Source organism: Hyla sarda, chromosome 2 (assembly GCF_029499605.1).
Source record: "Hyla sarda isolate aHylSar1 chromosome 2, aHylSar1.hap1, whole genome shotgun sequence".
Classification (NCBI taxonomy): domain Eukaryota; kingdom Metazoa; phylum Chordata; class Amphibia; order Anura; family Hylidae; genus Hyla; species Hyla sarda.
The window spans coordinates 349262007-349280607 of NC_079190.1; the positions used below are offsets into that span (position 1 = coordinate 349262007).

Consider the following 18601-nt stretch of genomic DNA (forward strand, 5'->3'; position numbering starts at 1 on the left):
TAATTAAAAGTTTTATTCACTATACAGTGAGGATTTCTATCTATTTAATTTTACACCCTGTTCCAAATTATTATGCACATGATATTTAAGTGTCACAAAGACTTAATATTTCGTTTTTCAGTTTAACTCATGGATCGCTTTGTGTCTCAGGGCTCTTTTGATCACTAAAAACAATCTCGGACACCTGTGATAATTAGATTGCCAGGTGAGCCCAATTCAAGGAAAAACTACTAAAGGTGGGTGCTTCACATTATTAAGAAGAGCACCATTTTCAAGCAATATGGAGAAGAAAAAGGATCACTCTGCTGCTGAAAAGAGTGAAATAGTTCCATGCCTTGGACGAGGTATGAAAACATTAGATATTTCATGAAAACGTAAACATGATCATCGCATTATTAAGAGATTTGTGGCTGATTCAGAGCACAGATTAAGCAATTAAGAGGGTTCGTGCAGACAAAGGCACATTAAAGAAGATTTCTGCCAGATCCATGCATCGGATCAAGAAAGCAGCTGCTAAAATACCATTACATCGCAGCAAACAGATATTTGAAGATGCTGGTGCCTCTGGAGTCCCACAGACATCAAGGTGTAGAGTCCTCCAGAGTCTTGCAACTGTGCATAAATCTTCTATTTGGCCACCACTAACCAATGCTCACAAGCAGAAACGGCTGCATTGGGCAGAAAAATACATGAAGACTAATATTCAAACACTCCTGTTCACTGATGAGTGCCGTGCAACCCTGGATGATCCAGAGGGATGGAGTGGTAGATGGTTGGTGGACGGCCACCCTGTTCCAACAAGGCTGTGACGTCAGCAAGGCGGCGGTCATGTTTTGGGCCGGAATCATGGGAAGAGAGCTGGTTGGCCCCTTTTGGGTCCCCAAAGGTGTAAAGATGACCTCTGCAAAGTATGTGGAGTTTCTGACTGACCACTTTCTTCCCTGGTACAGAAGGAAGAACTATGCTTTCTGTAATAAAAATTATCTTTATGCATGACAATGCACCTTGTCATGCTGCAAAGAATACCTCTGCATCAATGGCTGCTATGGGGATAAAAGGAGAGAAAGTCTTGGTGTGGCCTCCATTCTCCCCTGATCTCAATCCTATTGAGAAACTTTGGAGCATCCTCAAATAAAAGATCTATGAGGGTGGGAGGGTGGGATGCAGTTTACATCCAAACAGCAGCTCTGGGAGGCTATTCTGACATCTTGCATACTCAAATTCAAGCAGAAACTGTCCAAAAACTCACAAGTTCAATGGATGCAAGACTTGTGAAGTGATATGGTAATTTTTATATATATATATATATATATATATATATATATACGTGTATATAACGTGCAATCGTAATTCAGTTTGGTGTATTCCATTTATTTTCTTTGCCTCATGTCCCATCTCTCAGTGAGCTCATATTGTGTTTTCCCTCCCTCCCCCATTCCTCTTTGTATGGTTTCTTTCAAATGCTTTCTACTCTTTGAATTACGCGCCTTAATACTAATAAAGTCCAGATGTCTGTAGATTCTGGTGTCATGTAACTTTTAATGTATGCCTAAAGATATCCTCCTCATTGGTTAAAATCTAACCTTGGAATGTATGGGGCGTTGTCCTGGTGCTATGTGACAAAGGTAATAAAGTTTTTGGCTTTCAGAGAGAATGAAGCTGCTATCAAATAAGGGGTCCTATATTAAAATGTAACGTGACCTGTTAAAATGTTAAAAGTTTGATTGAAATAGCTTTTGATTTCAGTAAATATGCTGCAAACACAACAAATGACAGTTTTCAGTTCCTTACAACCTAAAAAGTGTTTTGAAACTTACTGTGCGGAATAATTTGGAACAGTGCATTGTAAGTTTATGTTTAAAAAAATTCTGTTATCATTGGGAGGTTTGTTCAATAAAATTTGAATTGTACTTTTAGTAGTTCATAACGTGAGAATTATGCTGACTGTTATTTACATAAATTATTTAGGTAAATGAGAAAAATATAATTTGCATAATAATTTGGAACAGGGTGTAAATGATGTCAGGTTTTTCCTTATATGCTAATTAAGTGCTAACTGGCACAGGCGGGTTAACTGCCACTCTGACATCAGTGGCCGCAGTGCCGCTCAGTTCACCAATATTCCTCCCCTCCCTCCGGCCTCTCGCCACTCTGTAATGAAGAGGGAGAGACGGAGGGAGGGGAGGAATATTGATGAACTGGGCGGCACTGCGGACACTGACGTCAGAGTGCCAGTTAACCCACCTGCACCTGTTAGCACTTGATTAGCATATAAGGAAAAATGAAAATTTCGGCCGGGCGGATCCGGGAACAGTAGGCATCAAACTGATCAGCGTCCCCCAGTACCACTGATTAGTGCGGGGGGAGCATGCTGACAGTTTTCCTTTTAAGTCTTTTCCTATTATTCCAGAAGAAAAAAATGATGTCACATTACCTACAAGTATTGCTTTTACCTTTAAATATTTATGTCTATACGGCACCTGATTTGGCAGTATATGGGGATGCACAAAGTTCTATGATGTGCTGCCATTGAGTACACTGCACAAGGGTTGTGCTCCACATAAAATAGGTCGTATTCAGGCACTGCACAAATGTGAAAAGGGACCAATAATTAATGGTCATGGATCACATTTATCAGGAATTAAGTACACACACAGAGGTTACGAGGGTTACAGGATTACTTGGATACATATGTTAAGGGGGGGGAAAAATATATATATATATATATATATCAATTTGTATAAAAGCTTATGTCTAAATCAGAGACCATAGAGGTAGAAACTGTTCTCCCACAGGCAACCTGTCAAAAAGATGAGTTACATTTTTTTTTCCAGTGCTAAAAGTAGTCTTAGCAGAGTAAATGTTGATAGGAGACAAGAGTAATTTTAATAAAACTTAGCTGTCAAGATATTTTCTTTTGTTCAATACTCAAGGCATGCTGTATTTTAAACAAAAAAAAAAGCTACAAATACTAAAACTGCCACAAAAAAACTCCTAAAAGATAAATATTAAATTTAAAATAACATCTGGCTATAAAAAGAGGAACAAAAATGCCAATAAAAAGCTGCAATGTGTAAAACCATACTAGAAAAATAGAAACAAATTAGATTTAAAGTGTTTATCTGAGTTTAGAAAAAAAAAGTCTGTATATTTTCTTGGAAACAGCTGCTTTTCTTGTTCAAGGGCTATATGGCGCTTGGAGTAAGCAAGATCAACATGTGGATGGTCCATTTTTATGCTACTGGTGACTGTTCAGAATTCCTCTCACCTGGAAATTGCATTTTAAGATGATAGGGATATTGACTGAATGGTCACGCAAAACAAGACTTGTCTGGCCTGGGGCAAAATCTGATGCTGTAATGGGAGGTTCTTTTCTATCTTTACTACGGGCTCCCTTTCTTCTATGTATACCATGATTCTTGCCAATGGATTATTCTCGCCCCCTCAATGTGCCTGGTATTGATGCTCAACCCTAATTAAAAAGCATTTCTATGCTGCAATACCAGACCACGGAATGGACAATTGCTGTTTTAAAAAAACCAAAAAGCAGCCAAGATATTCTAATTCTATACAATCCCTTAATTGATATAAGGTTTGAATTAAAATCATGATGTTTTATATCATGCATAGATAAAAGTATCATTTGGTTCTATGATTTCATGACAGTTCTATATTTTTACTTATATTAATTCTTAAAGAGGTACTCCATAGGGAAAAACAATGTTCTCAAACTGGTGACAGAAAGTTAGACAGATTTGTAAATTACTTCTATTTAAAAATCTTAATCCTTCCTATACTTATCAGGTGCTGTATGCTCCAGAGGAAGTTGTGTAGTTCTTTTCATTCAGACCACAGTGCTCACTGCTGACACCTATGTCTGTGTCAGGAACTTTCCACTGCAGGATAGGTTTGCTCTGGGGATTGGCTCCTGTTCTAGACAGTTCCTCACTCGGATAGAGCTGGCAGCAGAGAGACCTGTGGTCAAAATGAAAAGAACTACACAACTTCCTCTGGAGCATACAGCTGATAATTACTGGAAGGATTAAGATTTTTAAATAGAAGTAATTTACAAATCTAGCAAGCAAGAGAAGTCAGCTCCCATGACCCGTCCGCATGGCAAATCTCCAACACAATGTAGAAAACAGCAAGTAGCCAGCGGTAAAAGAACTTCACTTTATTTCACGATCAGACATCAGTAAAATCACTCAAACGGCAGTCCATAAAAACAGGAACGCTGAAACATGCATGACGACGTTTCTGGTCTTGCGACCTTTATCAAATGCAATGAACTGGTGGTGTGGGATGAAATATATGGGATCCAGACAGGTGTAGGTAATAGGGACTGCTGATGGTGGAGGAGGAGTAAAACTTCCAAACCTCCAACCAAAATATACACCAGTTAACCCCCAAGAAACCTCCTGAAGGGACCCATATCCCATGATCCACTTACAATAGATTAAGTTGCTAAATATAATCAATCTAAACAAAGAAAAAAACTGAACACAAGAAAAAATGCAGGAGGACATAAATTAATGAAATAAGTAGAGGTGTGAATAGGTACCCAAAACAAAACTGAACACAGTCAGTAGATGTTAATAGTGGAGGATAAGATCGGTTTTAAGATTTAACCCTTGCGGGAAGGATGTATGCAATAGGTAAATCCAATATACTTCTCTTGAACGAAGGATTTTTCCCGATCCCCTCCTCTATCAGGTACACTGACAGTTTCTATGCTTAACGCTTGTGTGGTAGAACAATTTCTTTTAGCTCTGGTGAATTCACCAACTGGTACTGCTAGAACTGTGTGTTTGGGATGACAAGATTCTGCCCGTAGTATTGTGTTACCAGCAGTTGGTTTTCTATAAGTAGAAGTGTAGATACTATTGTTATTGATAGTAAGTTGAATATCTAAAAAAGTGGTGTCTGTATGATGCCAAGAATACGTGAAAAAGAGATTGTGACAGTTATTATTCAAATAATCCACAAATTGTTTAGCTTCTGATTCAGAAGAATGCCAGATGACAATGACATCATCTACATAGCGTCCAAACCAGACTATGCTATCAAAAATGGAGTGGAATCTAAGTCACGTTCGGACTTGCTTAACCAAAAAGTGGGAGTGAGGAAGTCTGACCGTGATTTTCCACCTAAAATCTCTTTTGTTACCACTTACAGTGTAGAATATCCGAAGCTTAAACAAATCATATCTAAACATCTACCTGTTTTACAACAAGATCCATCTCTTGGCAAATTCCTTCAGTATGGTTGTAATTTCTCTACCTGGCGAGCACCGAGTTTGGGGAACTTGTTATCCCCTAGTGTTCTGCCTTCACGTAAAGGTCCCAATTCACATGATAGGTGGTTGTCTATGTGCGTTTTTTTCAAGTGCGGCTTGGCCCGCTGTGTCACATGCAAATATGCTGTTAAATCCAATGAAGTCACTGGCAAAGATGGCAAAAATTTTAAAATTAAACAGTTTATCAATTGCCAGACCACATTTGGAGTTTACCACATATGGTGTGACACGTGTAAATTATCATACATAGGCAGCACTATCAGATCTATTAAAAAAAGAGTTCAAGAACATTTGAGAGGGGCTAAGTCCACAATGAATATGAACATATTTGCAGTATCCAAACATTTTAAAGAGATCCATTCCGGTGACGTGAGAAATTTCCGTTTTCAGGGCATAGAAACTGTCAGTGTACCTGATAGAGGAGGGGATCGGGAAAAAATCCTTCGTTCAAGAGAAGTATATTGGATTTACCTATTGCATACATCCTTCCCGCAAGGGTTAAATCTTAAAACCGATCTTATCCTCCACTATTAACATCTACTGACTGTGTTCAGTTTTGTTTTTGGGTACCTATTCACACCTCTACTTATTTCATTCATTTATGTCCTCCTGCATTTTTTCTTGTGTTCAGTTTTTTTTCTTTGTTTAGATTGATTATATTTTGTAACTTAATCTATTGTAAGTGGATCATGGGATATGGGTCCCTTCAGGAGGTTTCTTGGGGGTTAACTGGTGTATATTTTGGTTGGAGGTTTGGAAGTTTTACTCCTCCTCCACCATCAGCAGTCCCTATTACCTACACCTGTCTGGATCCCATATATTTCATCCCACCCCACCAGTTTATTGCATTTGATAAAGGTCGCAAGACCAGAAACGTCATCATGCATGTTTCAGCGTTCCTGTTTTTATGGACTGCCGTTTGAGTGCTTTTACTGATGTCTGATCGTGACATAAAGTGAAGTTCTTTTACCGCTGGCTACTTGCTGTTTTCTAATTTACAAATCTTTTTAACTTTCTGTCGCTAGTTGATCTGAATTTTTTTTCCTCCAGATTACCCCTTTATTGGTGTCTGCAGCATTTGTTGTGCTGCTCATATGTTTCAGTTTGGCATAGTTTCAGTCATGCACACAATACTCACAGTTATGCCTGCTGTAGCGACTGCAAGTATTCCCACAATCTGGAAATGGTGATGTATCACCTTCTCAATCTCTTTCAGGCAGTCCTGTGAAGAGCCATATCCATGATAAAGGTCATCTTACACAACAGTTTTCTATTAATAGTCTAAATAGTCCAACTTAGGTTAGAAATTCATGGCATTAATCATAAATTATCTTATAACTGTGCGATAATTGAGACTGTGCTGACTTTAATGTATAAATGTAAGGGGGGGGGGTAGTTGGCGACCTATGCTACAGTCACAACATTGCTTGCAATTTTTTTTTTTTCATAAAGATTTTGAAGGGTGTAGCAGGTGATGCCATATCACAGTGATGTCGAAGCCCTAAACCAGTATTTCCCAACCAGGATGCCTCCAGGTGTTGCAAAACTACAACTCCCAGAATGCCTGGACAGCCAAAGGCTGTCCAGGCGTGCTGGGAGTTGTAGTTTTACAACATCATGAGGCCGCCTGGTTGGGAAACACTGCCCTATACAAACTAATCCTATGATAACACTGAGCACAGTAGCAGTGAGGCACTAACCATCAGGAAGTATAACGGAATTTTAACAAAGAAATACAAAAATATAACTTTGGGAATGTATGCACAAAAGAAATGGTGGACATTGGAAACACAATGGTTTTGTAAACGGCTAGAACAACATACCTTGTGTTCCTTATATTCTTCTAAGCATAAGTTTCCCAAATCTTCTGCACTCTTTGGATCATCAGTCCCACAACACTTTGCCTAAAAATATATTCAGAAATTTTAATTTGAATGTTAAATATAAAAGATAATCTCTATAGATCTGAAATGGACAATGGGGGAGATTTATCAAAACCTGTGCAAAGGAAAAGTTGCCCAGTTGCCCATAGCAACCAGTCAGATTGCTTCTTTCATTTTCCACAGGCCCTTTTGAAAATGAAAGAAGCGATCTGATTGGTTGCTATGGGCAACTGGGCAACTTTTCCTCTGGACAGGCTTTGATAAATCTCCCCCAATGTCCTCAAACAAGAAACTGTGAATACTAACATATGTCTAGTTGTGTCAATGGATATATTTATGCACTATAAAGATTCCTACAGTTTTTCCATGTTTTATGTAATATTCGTATAAGACTGAATGAAGAAATGTAGAAAAAATGACTAGAAAAAAGTTCAGAATGGCTATAATGCCTTTAGTTGTTTTTATTACCTGAAACCAATGCATGTGTTTTACATTCTCATAATTCTATGTTCATGTGTAGCAGCTCTATCTAGTGTCTGTTTACGTACGCTGTAGGTGCGCACACTAGAACCTTTTTTAATCACTTCAGTGCTCATAACTTTAATCTTTGAACCCTGAATGACGTCATCAGCTCAGCCCATTGCAGCTACCTTCCTCATTTTACAGCCAGTACTCCAGAGGCATGGCCAGTAGCATCCTAAGTCATCCTCTGCATCCAAGCCTATGATAGCATCGCTGTACAGTCATGGCCATAAATGTTGGCACTCCTGAAATTTTTCAAGAAAATGAAGTATTTCTCACAGAAAAGGATGGCAGTAACACATGTTTTGCTATACACATTTTTATTCCCTTTGTGTGTATTGGAACTAAACCAAAAAAAAGGGAGGAAAAAAGCAAATTGGACATAATGTCACACCAAACTCCAAAAATGGTCCAGACAAAATTATCGGCTCCCTTAACTTAATATTTGGTTGCACACCCTTTGGAAAAAAATAACTGAAATCAGTTGCTTCCTATAACCATCAATAAGCTTCTTACACCTCTCAGCCGGAATATTGGATCACTCTTCTTTTGCAAACTGCTCCAGGTCTCTCTTATTGGAAGGCACCTTTTTCCAACAGCAATTTTAAGATCTCTCCACAGGTGTTCAATGGGATTTAGATCTGGACTAATTGCTGGCCACTTCAGAACTCTCCAGCGCGTTGCCATCCATTTCTGGGTGCTTTTTGACATATGTTTGGGCTCATTGTCGCGCTGGAAGATCTCAGACGCAAATCCAGCTTTCTGACACTGGGCTGTACAGTGCAACCCAAAATCTGTTGGTAATCCTCAGATTTCATGATGCCTTGCACACATTCAAGGCACTCAGTGCCAGAGGCAGCTGAACAACCCCAAAACTTAATTGCACCTACACCATATTTCACTGTAGGTACTGCATTCTTTTCTTTGTAGGCCTCATTCCATTTTCGGTAAACAGTAAAATGATGTGCTTTACCAAAAAGCTGTATCTTGGTTTCATCTGTCCACAAAACGTTTTCCCAGAAGGATTTTGGCTTACTCAAGTTCATTTTGGCAAAATGTAGTCTTGCTTTTTTTATGTCTCTGTGTCAGCCATAGTGTTTCATTTCATTTAAATGTTGACAGATAGTTTGCGCTGACACTGATGCTCTCTGAGCCTGCAGGAAAGCTTGAATATCTTTGGAACTTGTTTGGGGCTGCTTATCCACCACACGGACTATCCTGCGTTGACACCTTTCATCAATTTTTCTCTTCCGTCCATGCCCAGGGAGATTAGCTACAGTGCCATGGGTTGTAAACTTCTTGATAATTCTGTGCACTGTGGACAAAGGCAAATCTAGATCTCTGGAGATGGACTTGCAACCTTGAGATTGTTGATATTTTTTCACAATTTTGGTTCTCAAGTCCTCAGACAGTTCTCTTCTCCTCTTTTTGTTGTCCATGCTTAGTGTGGCACACACAGACACACAATGCAAAGACCAAGTGAACTTCTCTCCTTTTTATTTGCTTTCAGGTGTGATTTTTATATTGCCTACACCTGTGAGTTGCCCCAGTGAGTTTAAAGGAGCATCACATGCTTGAAATAATCTTATTTTTCCACAATTTTGAAAGGGTGCCAATAATTTTGTCCAGTTTTGTAGCAAAACATGTGTTACTGCAATGCTTTTCTGTGAGGAATACTTCATTTTCTTAAAACATTTCAGGGGTGCCAACATTTATGGCCATGACTGTATGTTCACACAATCATCCATAAATTAATTGTAATTTAATTGTAATGTGTTGCCATATGTCAAAGTGCATTAGGAAATGCATTATTTTTCTGTTCCACAGTTTCACCTCATATTCATTCAACAAAGTTAAAGTTGGACATTGCTCCATTGTCTATGAATTGCCGGGGAAAGGTTTAGCTGCCTGTTGATTTTTCACCTCACACATAAGGAGGACAGAACAAAGGTTATCTAGTGTAATGAGCTGTGCACCCTCAGCAAGCAAAGATCTTGAAAACCATAAGGAATTGATACACAAAGTAGTTTGAAAAAATTCCATCTTACAATACCCCCAAATGCTTCTCTAATAAAAAAATAAAAAATAAATTAAAACTTTTTGAAAAAACTAGAAAGGTAAGGCAAAGTTCACATGACCATTGTCTTATGTCCTATTCAGGGTCCATTCAGTTTCTTTTTTTTTTTCTTGAGTAGAACAGACCCTCAAACACAATCGACACTGCCGGCTCCCGACGGACTCCATTCACTTGAATGGGGTCCCTCAGGAATCTGGTAGTTTAGCGGAGAAAAACAATAGTGCATGCACTATTTTTTTTTACTCCACTAAACTCCCGCTGTCTTGACGGAATTGCCGGTGGTACTCTGAACAACATAGTCCAACGCCAATGTGAACGAGGCCTAAGACAACTTCTCTGAGGTACAAAAAAGATGTTTATACCAGATGCTATATTTGGGTAAAAGGACACCTGTTCTGGGTTAAGAAACTGTCACTCTGCATGGTCCCATTTTTAAGATGGAAGTTGGCCCCTACCGCTACTGTTCCTTTTGAAAGGCTTATCCCATGATTAAAACTTCACAGAATAGGTAATAAGTATATAGTCTGTGGCAGTCCACCAATCACAATAACCCCTTTAAGTGAAACCGTAGCAGATACAGTAGTAGGGCCTACAGGTAACCTATGATTCAGTGTGTTCACAACTGGTACCCCTGTGGCCCCTATAGCAACGTTACTGTCTGCACCACTAAGATATTCTGATGTCAACACTTCCTGGTTAGTCATGTGCGGTCGCATTTGTTCAGATTCAAATACACCAAAACTTCTCCATATATAGCTACCAATAATCAAGCCAAATGATATATAGGTTTTGCCAATACTTACTAAAGTGTGAACTTCTACTAAAGTTGTGTTCTCTCCTTTCTTCTGTACAAAATCGTTGTAAGCTTCTGTGTAAATTTTTTTCACCCCTTTCACAGCCTGATTAAAGAACACAGTGCATGAATTAATGCATGATCCATTAAGTATAAAAGTTTCTTTGCAGACAAAATGGAGCAAAATGTTAGGCAGTTGCAAATGCATTGAAATAATAGCTAGTCATTATATATATAATTATTACATTTTGTATGTGTGTGTGTGTGTGTGTGTGTGTATATATATATATATATATATATATATATATATATATAATATTTTGGCATTGAGGCAGGTTTGAGGGCAATGAAAGGGTGTTTTTCCCAGTCCTTTATCCTAGGTGAGCTAGCAGAGATGCACATCAGGTGCCTAATTAATGAGGCCAGCAGAAGTGTGGGAAGTCTACATATAAGGAAAGGAAACATAATAGTCTGGGCTCTCCCCAGAAGACAGCAAGGTGGCTGTGGGGGGAGGCAGGGGTCCTTGTTTGGAGCACATAGCCAGGCACTGTGAGTGACCCCCCCCCCCCCCCAACAGTGAAGTGGACAGACAAGGAGTCTTAGCACAAACAGCAGGAGGCTGCAAACGCTGTGTGTGGACAGTGAGTAAAGTTTGCAGGGAACTTGTGTTTTGAGCTGGTGGAGACTAGCTCACCAGTGGATAGAGAGGGAAGTGTTTAATGTGTAGTTAGTGACTGGACGGTCAAGGATTTTGTTTGTTCCTGTGCTATGTTTTTATTTATCCTGCAACCTAAGGGTGGGTTCACACCACGATTTTCTATGCAGTTTTTGGATAAGTTTTTTTTTTTTTTTTAAACGTATGCAACTGTACAGAAAACCGTGCCCATAGACTTTCCATTCAAAACCGTATGCACCATATTGCATATGGTTGTCTCCGTTTTTCACACCACACGGTTTTTTACTTTTTCTGGACAGAAAACCGTGGCCTACCACAGTTTTTGGTCCAGGTGAAAAACCGTATTGACCCTTATAAGTTGTTTTTTTACATGGGAGTCAATAGAAACCGTACAGAACTGTATGTGTGTACAGTTCCATCCAGTTTTTACCATACGGTTTTTGACTTTGCACAGTTTTTTTTCTTGGAATTTCAATCAAACAAGTGAAATTTTATTCGTAATGGAGTGAAAAGTTCAAAACGTATGCGTTTTTTTTCTTAAAAAACGGATGCAACCGGACATCACTTTTCAAACCGTATAGGGTTTTCAACCGTATACAGATAAAACTTTGTACACACGTTTTGATACAGTTTAGTCAGGTTTTGAGGAATCCGTTTTTTTATAAAAAAAAAAAAAACTGTATTGCAAAAACGTGGTGTGAACCCACCCTAATAAAGCTGGCGAGAGCCAGACTTGCATAAAGAACTGTCAAGGACGATCCCAGAGCAAATTTCTTATATACATAAAAAAGCAACAGGTCGACACTACATTTCCCAGCATACATTTCCCACTATATATATAAATATATACACATAAAAAGCAACAGGTCGGCACTACATTTCCCAGCAGGGCATATATTCATTCAATCATGCATGTAACTACAATACTGCAGTATCAGCTTATTAAATATGGCAGCTAACAGAGCTTAACCTCAGTGGTGGTACTAAGCCTATAGCTAGCGGCTTCAGCAACTTTCAAATGAAGGAGTGAACAAGCAGCACACAAGATGGCTCCTGTTAAAGTAATGTATGGATATAGGGTATACTTGGTAGGCCTTTATGGATAAATTTCACTTTTAATTTACTATTCTGTGGAGTTTTATTTTCACTCCATATCCGTGGACACACAGCTCCTATCCCCCAGTACCAATAACTATGCTGTGAGTTGTGAGTTTGCGAGTTTGAAAGTGGCGGGCTCTTCATGGCTGTCCGCAGCAGATTTTAAACAGTGGAAATTCCGCTGGAGTATCTGCTGCTAAAAATCTGATGCAGACAGACCATGGAGAGCCCCACGAAATCTGCTCATGTGAACGAGCCCTTAGGGTAGAGACACATATGCGAGGTTTTGCTAAGTATTTTCCCACCCACTGAAATCAATGGGTAGCAAAATATGCAGCAAAATACGGAACATGTGACCCTACCCTTAGGGGATTTTAGCTAATTATTTATATTCATTAAATTTGCAGCAGATTAAGTACACAGTATTTGATCCTCATTTTGGTCAGTATTTTTTAGCCAAAACCAGGAGTTGATCCAAAAAGTACAAGCTTTTTTTTCTGTGTCCATCCCACTCCTTGTTTGAGCTAAATATTATTACCGGTAACTAAAATAATGACCAAACCCTGACCAATTACTACTGTATGTGTAAACCCAGTTTTAGGGTATATTCACATGGGCGGGGTACCTGCAAGTTTCACGCTGCGTGTTAAATGGACCCTTAACAGGGTCTGAGGTGGATTTTCCGCTGCAGAAATTCGGCAGTGGGAAACTTGCAAGTAACCCACCTGTGTAAACGGACCCTCAGGCTTCCTAAATGAAAGTGCCCTCTGTAACTTATAGCTGCCATGTTGATGGAAGGCAGATAGTACTTTCTGCCATCATTTCAGTACATGTAACATAATAAAAAAAATATATATAAATTTTACCTCTTGTTTACCCAAAAATGCAATGACTCCAGCGGTGATTTCCGCAGCAAAAATTACCAGTAAGCAAACAAAGAACTAGAGTGGAGAGAACAGAATCATTACCAACAATACAAATATACAGGTTATCTACTTCACCTATTTCCTTACAACTTACTCAGTTGTCTAGATATTACATCTTATACCATGAATATGAAGCAGTCTCTATGTAAATGCAGGTCTTTGCTTGGTATACGAATGGTTAACCCACATTTACTATGAAATTTCATACACAAAGTCACTCCGAAAGTGATCGGAAATTAAACAATTGCAGTGCGGGGTGCTGGCTAATGCCAGGATACAAGCAGCAGTTTATAGTATCTTTAATGGTCTATTTAGACGTACAGTATTCTGCGCAGATCTGAAGAGCAGGATTCTCTGCTGCAGATTTCAATGTAAACTGAATGACTGAACAAATCTTGAAATCTGCGCAGAATACTGTACGTGTGAATAGACCCTAAAACAAGAAAGAATTTATATTCAGTGCATCACCCTCACTTTTTACTGCAAAGGAATTCAAGTTCACATACAATATGGCTGCTTTCACACGTGTTTAATATAGACAATATATGCCTTCATTAGAAGCGCAAGTCAGTTCCATACCTTGTGGGTCTAAGGACCTGAACTGAAAGCAATAGGGTAGGGTCACACGTTATGTATACGTAGCGTATTTTGCGCTGTGCAAAATCCGCTGTGCAGCGGGAAATACGTTGCATATTCTCCTATGAGCAGAGACACAGGGCTACCCATGGCAGTCCTATGTGTGCAGTGAGGTTTGGAGACGGGGCCAGCACTCCAACGGGATTGTGACATAGGGGCCCACGTTCAAATCTCCCACAATGTGTGACACTACCCTTATATTGATTCACAGTACCTGCAGTCGGGCAGTACAGACTTAAAGGGGTATTCCAGGCCAAAACTTTTTTTTTATGTATCAACTGGCTCTGGAAAGTTAAACAGATTTGTAAATTACTTCTATTAAAAAATCTTAATCCTTCCAATAGTTATTAGCTTCTGAAGTTGGGTTGTTCTTTTCTGTCTAACTGCTCTCTGATGACTCACGTCCAGCTGTGCAGTTCCTATGGGGATATTCTCCCATCATGCACAGCTCCCGGGACATGACATCATCATTGAGCAGTTAGACAGAAAACTTCAGAAGCTAATAACTATTGGAAGGATTAAGATTTTTTTTAATAGAAGTAATTTACAAATCTGTTTAACTTTCCGGAGCCAGATGATATATATAAAAAAAGGTTTTGCCTGGAATACCCCTTTAAGCATGTCTATATTATGCACTTGTGAAAGTGGCCCTGAAAAGGGTCATACTACATAATACAGGGTCAAGACACCAGTTCACTGCAGAAAGCAGTGAGTCCAAAATGCTTGGTGGGAGGTTGCACAAGATAGAATACTGCTGAAAATCCACTCACACGTCTACATTTATGAAAGAGGTAGATGCTAAGTAGCCTAAATGCACACAGATAAGCCAGCTATAAGGTGCTAGTCATACAGTAGTGCACCATTCTCTTATTACAGGATACAGCCTAGCATTGTGATGCTGTCAACGAATGTGGTGCCAATTTTTTGTGGGGTGCACTAAGAAGCTAGTTGGCCTACCGATTCTAAAAATATTGGTGTACTCAATAATCTGTAATCTAACACGGTACTCTACACATAACTGTAGAAACCTTTGCAGAAACATTTTAGAAGCCTTATTTGTGCACATTTATACGGTGTCCATAATAGGACATCATCAGGTGTCGACACAAACCTCCCTCAGCCATCAGACAAATCTCCGTCACACCACAGACAAACCTCCCTCAGCTCTCAGCCAAACCTCCGTCATGCCTCACACGTCAGCCGGACAGCCTTTAAAGTTTTGCAGCCTCCCTACGCTAACTGCGTAGCAAAGGAAAACAGAGCATGCGCTCTGAGCAGTATGGACAACTGCGCATGTGCAGGGCTACGCTCCTGACGCTGCCTACTTGTGCTGCGCATGCACTCCCAGTTTTCTACGAATCGAGGAAAACTTTACATCAATGGCTGTTCGGCTGACGTCTGAGGCATGACGGAGGATTGCCTGAGAGCTGAGGGCTGAGGGCGGTTTGTCTGAGGTGTGACAGGGGTTTGGCTGAGAGCTGAGGGAAGTTTGTCTGAGGTGTGACGGAGGTTTGTCTGAGGCATGACGGAGGTTTGTCTGAGAGCTGAGGGAGGTTTGTCTGAGGCGTGACGGAGGTTTGTCTGAGGCATAACGGAGGTTTGCCTGAGTCATGACGGAGGTTTGGCTGAGGCATGACGGAGGTTTGGCTGAGAGCTGAGGGCTGAGGGAGGTTTGTCTGAGGCGTGACAGAGGTTTGTCTGAGGCATGACAGAGGTTTGTCTGAGGCATGACGGAGGTTTGGCTGAGAGCTGAGGGCTGAGGGAGGTTTGTCTGAGAGCTGAGGGAGGTTTGTCTGAGGTAAGACAGAGGTTTGTCTGACGGCTGAGGGAGGTTTGTCTGACGCCTGATGATGTCCTAATATGGACACCGTACATTTACTATACTTAGCATCTCCACCCCTCATTGATGTTGTGAGTTGTTGTTCGTCAGTATATTACCATGTGTGACCTCCCTCATAGCATTGTGGTCTATCTGTATCTGGTGCTTTCACCTGTATCAGTAAGTACTGCATGGCCTTTTTCAAGAATGTTCAGGGTCTATGCTTTAGTGTTACAATACTGGTAATGAATAAAATAATTATTAGTATAGTGAATAAGCCTAAGCTGTAGTACAAGGCACATCAGTATTTGAGGATACATTTATGCACTTGAAAGTACCGATCTGATGACAGCAATGACATCCTAAAGAAAGGCCATCAATGTTAATAAATTATATTTATGCTGAAGTTATTGAATACAAGCCCATTTGTGTTTTCTCCAAAGCATAAATGCATTTGAAAAGTCTTCAGCCCTTTTCACTTTTCCATATTTTGTTATGTGGAGGCTTTGTGCTAAAATAAAAATAAAAAATCAACCTACACTCACTACCCAATAAGGAGAATGTGAAGAAAGAATTTTAGAAAATCTTGCTAATGTACTTAAAAAGAAAAACTAAAATGCTGCATAAACATAAGTACTTAGACCCTTTGCAATGACACTTAAAATTTAGCCGTGGGTCCTAAATTTCTTTTGACCATCTTTGAGATGTTTCTGCTCCTTGACTAGAATCCACCTGTGATAAATTAAGTGGACTGGACATGATTTGAAAGGACACATCCCTGTCTTTAGGTCTCTCAGCTAACAATGCAGAGAAAAAGCTAAGCCATAAGTGGGAAAGAACTGCTTGTAGAGCTCAGAGACAAGTTTGTATTATAGGGGTTATCCGGCCAAAGACATCTTATCCACTATCCAAAGGATAGGGGATGAGATGTCTTATTGGTGGGACCCCCCACCCAGGATTGGGGACATGATGTAACGCCATGCCCCCTAATGACATCACGCCCCCTCCATCTATGTCTGTGGTGGCTGACACGCCCCTTCCCCTATACACATCATTGGTGGGGCGTGGCTTTACGTCACTTTTCCAGTCCTGGAAACTAAGAGTATTCCGAGACTGGAGACGCAGCCCCGCATAGAATGCGGGTGCTTCTCTTTGGCTGGATAACCCCTTTAAGGCACAGCACTTTCTGCTGTATTCAAAGTTTCCAAGAGTACAGTGGAACAAATTGGAACAACCAGGACTCCTTCTAGAACTAGCTGCCTCACTTAACATAGTAGTCATGGGAGAAGGGGCTTGGTCGGGGAGGTGATCAAGAACCTAATGGTAACTCTGGCCCATTTCCTGAAGATACTTTGTGCAGATGGGAGAAACTTCCAGAATGTCAGCCATCACTTCTGCACTCCATAAATCTTAGCTTTATAGCAGAGAGGCCAAAAAGAAAAAAAAGACACATGAAAGCATACAAACGAAGATTAAAGGGGTATTCCGGCATAAGACATCTTATCCCCTATCCAAGGGATAAGATGTCTGATTGCGGGGGCCCGCTGCTGGGACCCCTCACGATCTCCGTGCAGCACCCGCATACTATGCAGGGCTGCAGCTCTAGTCTCAGAGAGCCAGAGATACAGCGTTTGTGTATCTCTGGCTTTTCCATAGAGATGCATTGAGGGGGCGTGGTCGACACCCTTCATTCATGCAGCGAGCCGGGGCGCCAGGCGGGAGATCGTGGGGGGGGGGGGGTCTCAACTGTCAGTTTTTTCATACAGGATTACTCATTTAAATGCACTAGCTTGCAAACACCGAATTTCACACATTTTAAATTAGATTTTGTAAATATGTGACACTATTGATAGCAGACTAAATATATAATATGTGGTAACAGATATGGAAATCACATTGCTGAGCTATCAAATTTATTATCTTACCGCTCCAAGCAAACACTGAGATTCACGAGCTGCTCCACAACAACCAAAGAAGCCAATAAGCATCATCAGAGCCCCAGCTCCTATCAGCACATAAAGACCTAAAGCAGAAATGAAATAAAATAAAGTGAAATTATAATCAACAGCAAATACAGCATATTAACAATATAACAACATCCAAGAGTAAGTGTTCCCTAAAATCCACATAATATCTCTGTAATTCTGGAACTCAGAAAGCCTGTTGTAATGCTGATGGTTGGCAGCCACCAGCGTGTACCACATGCTGCTGCCTACTTTGGCCGAACAGCTCGCTTCTCACTGCACTGTCTCATCCAGCAACAGTGTCTGGGGCATCTAGCAGGGGCCGCACAAGGCCTATTTAAGGGTTCGTGCGCTCCTCTGAATCTATTCCCCCCCAATCCCTGACTGCCATCTCCTATTTAAGGGCACTTAACCCTCACCTTCTTGAGCTACAAAGTGGTTCTTCATTGTAAAGGTTTTGCTGATTGTGCTGTTCTGCTGTATCCCGTGTTTCCTGACCTCTGCCTGTTTTGTGACATTGTCTTTTGCCAGACCCCTGGTACTTTCCTGACTCTCTTGGTACAAACTTCGGTCTGCTGTACTACGTCTCTACCTGCTATTGAGCTAAACACCATCTGCACCTGTGCTACTCAGCTCTGCTGTTCCAAGCTTCAACTAGCCTTTCTAGTCTCTACAGACTCTGCTGCTGTGCCACTCCACCCACCCTTAGTCAGCCCCACCCGCCTGTATTATCAGGTCCTCTGCATTAAGGATGTTCTGGCCTGCTTGGCCAGCTGCCACTTTACCGGTACCACTCTTGTTGCAGCAACCTGGTATTTCCCTGCAGCAAAGACCAGCTTCTGCATCTGAAGCGGGATGAAGGGTGAAAACCAGGGAGATACGTAGATACCACTCTCAAGTTTAGCTCAAAG

General features: G+C 40.5%; 1 protein-coding gene across 2 annotated transcripts in view; it reads right to left on the reverse strand.

Annotated features, from left to right (window-relative positions):
* Window positions 1-18601, reverse strand: part of TSPAN2 (tetraspanin 2) — a 230301-nt gene that overhangs the window by 40620 nt on the left and 171080 nt on the right. The window contains exons 3-8 of one of the 2 annotated variants that reach the window (XM_056558257.1): window positions 17652-17749; window positions 13212-13286; window positions 10582-10677; window positions 7120-7200; window positions 6435-6518; window positions 2454-2583 (exon numbers count right to left, since the gene is read on the reverse strand). In XM_056558257.1, the coding sequence (XP_056414232.1) occupies window positions 2470-2583; window positions 6435-6518; window positions 7120-7200; window positions 10582-10677; window positions 13212-13286; window positions 17652-17749 (548 nt within the window). In that variant the 3' untranslated portion in view covers window positions 2454-2469. The remainder of the gene's footprint in view (window positions 1-2453; window positions 2584-6434; window positions 6519-7119; window positions 7201-10581; window positions 10678-13211; window positions 13287-17651; window positions 17750-18601) is intronic. The other variant, XM_056558258.1, reaches the window with a different exon arrangement.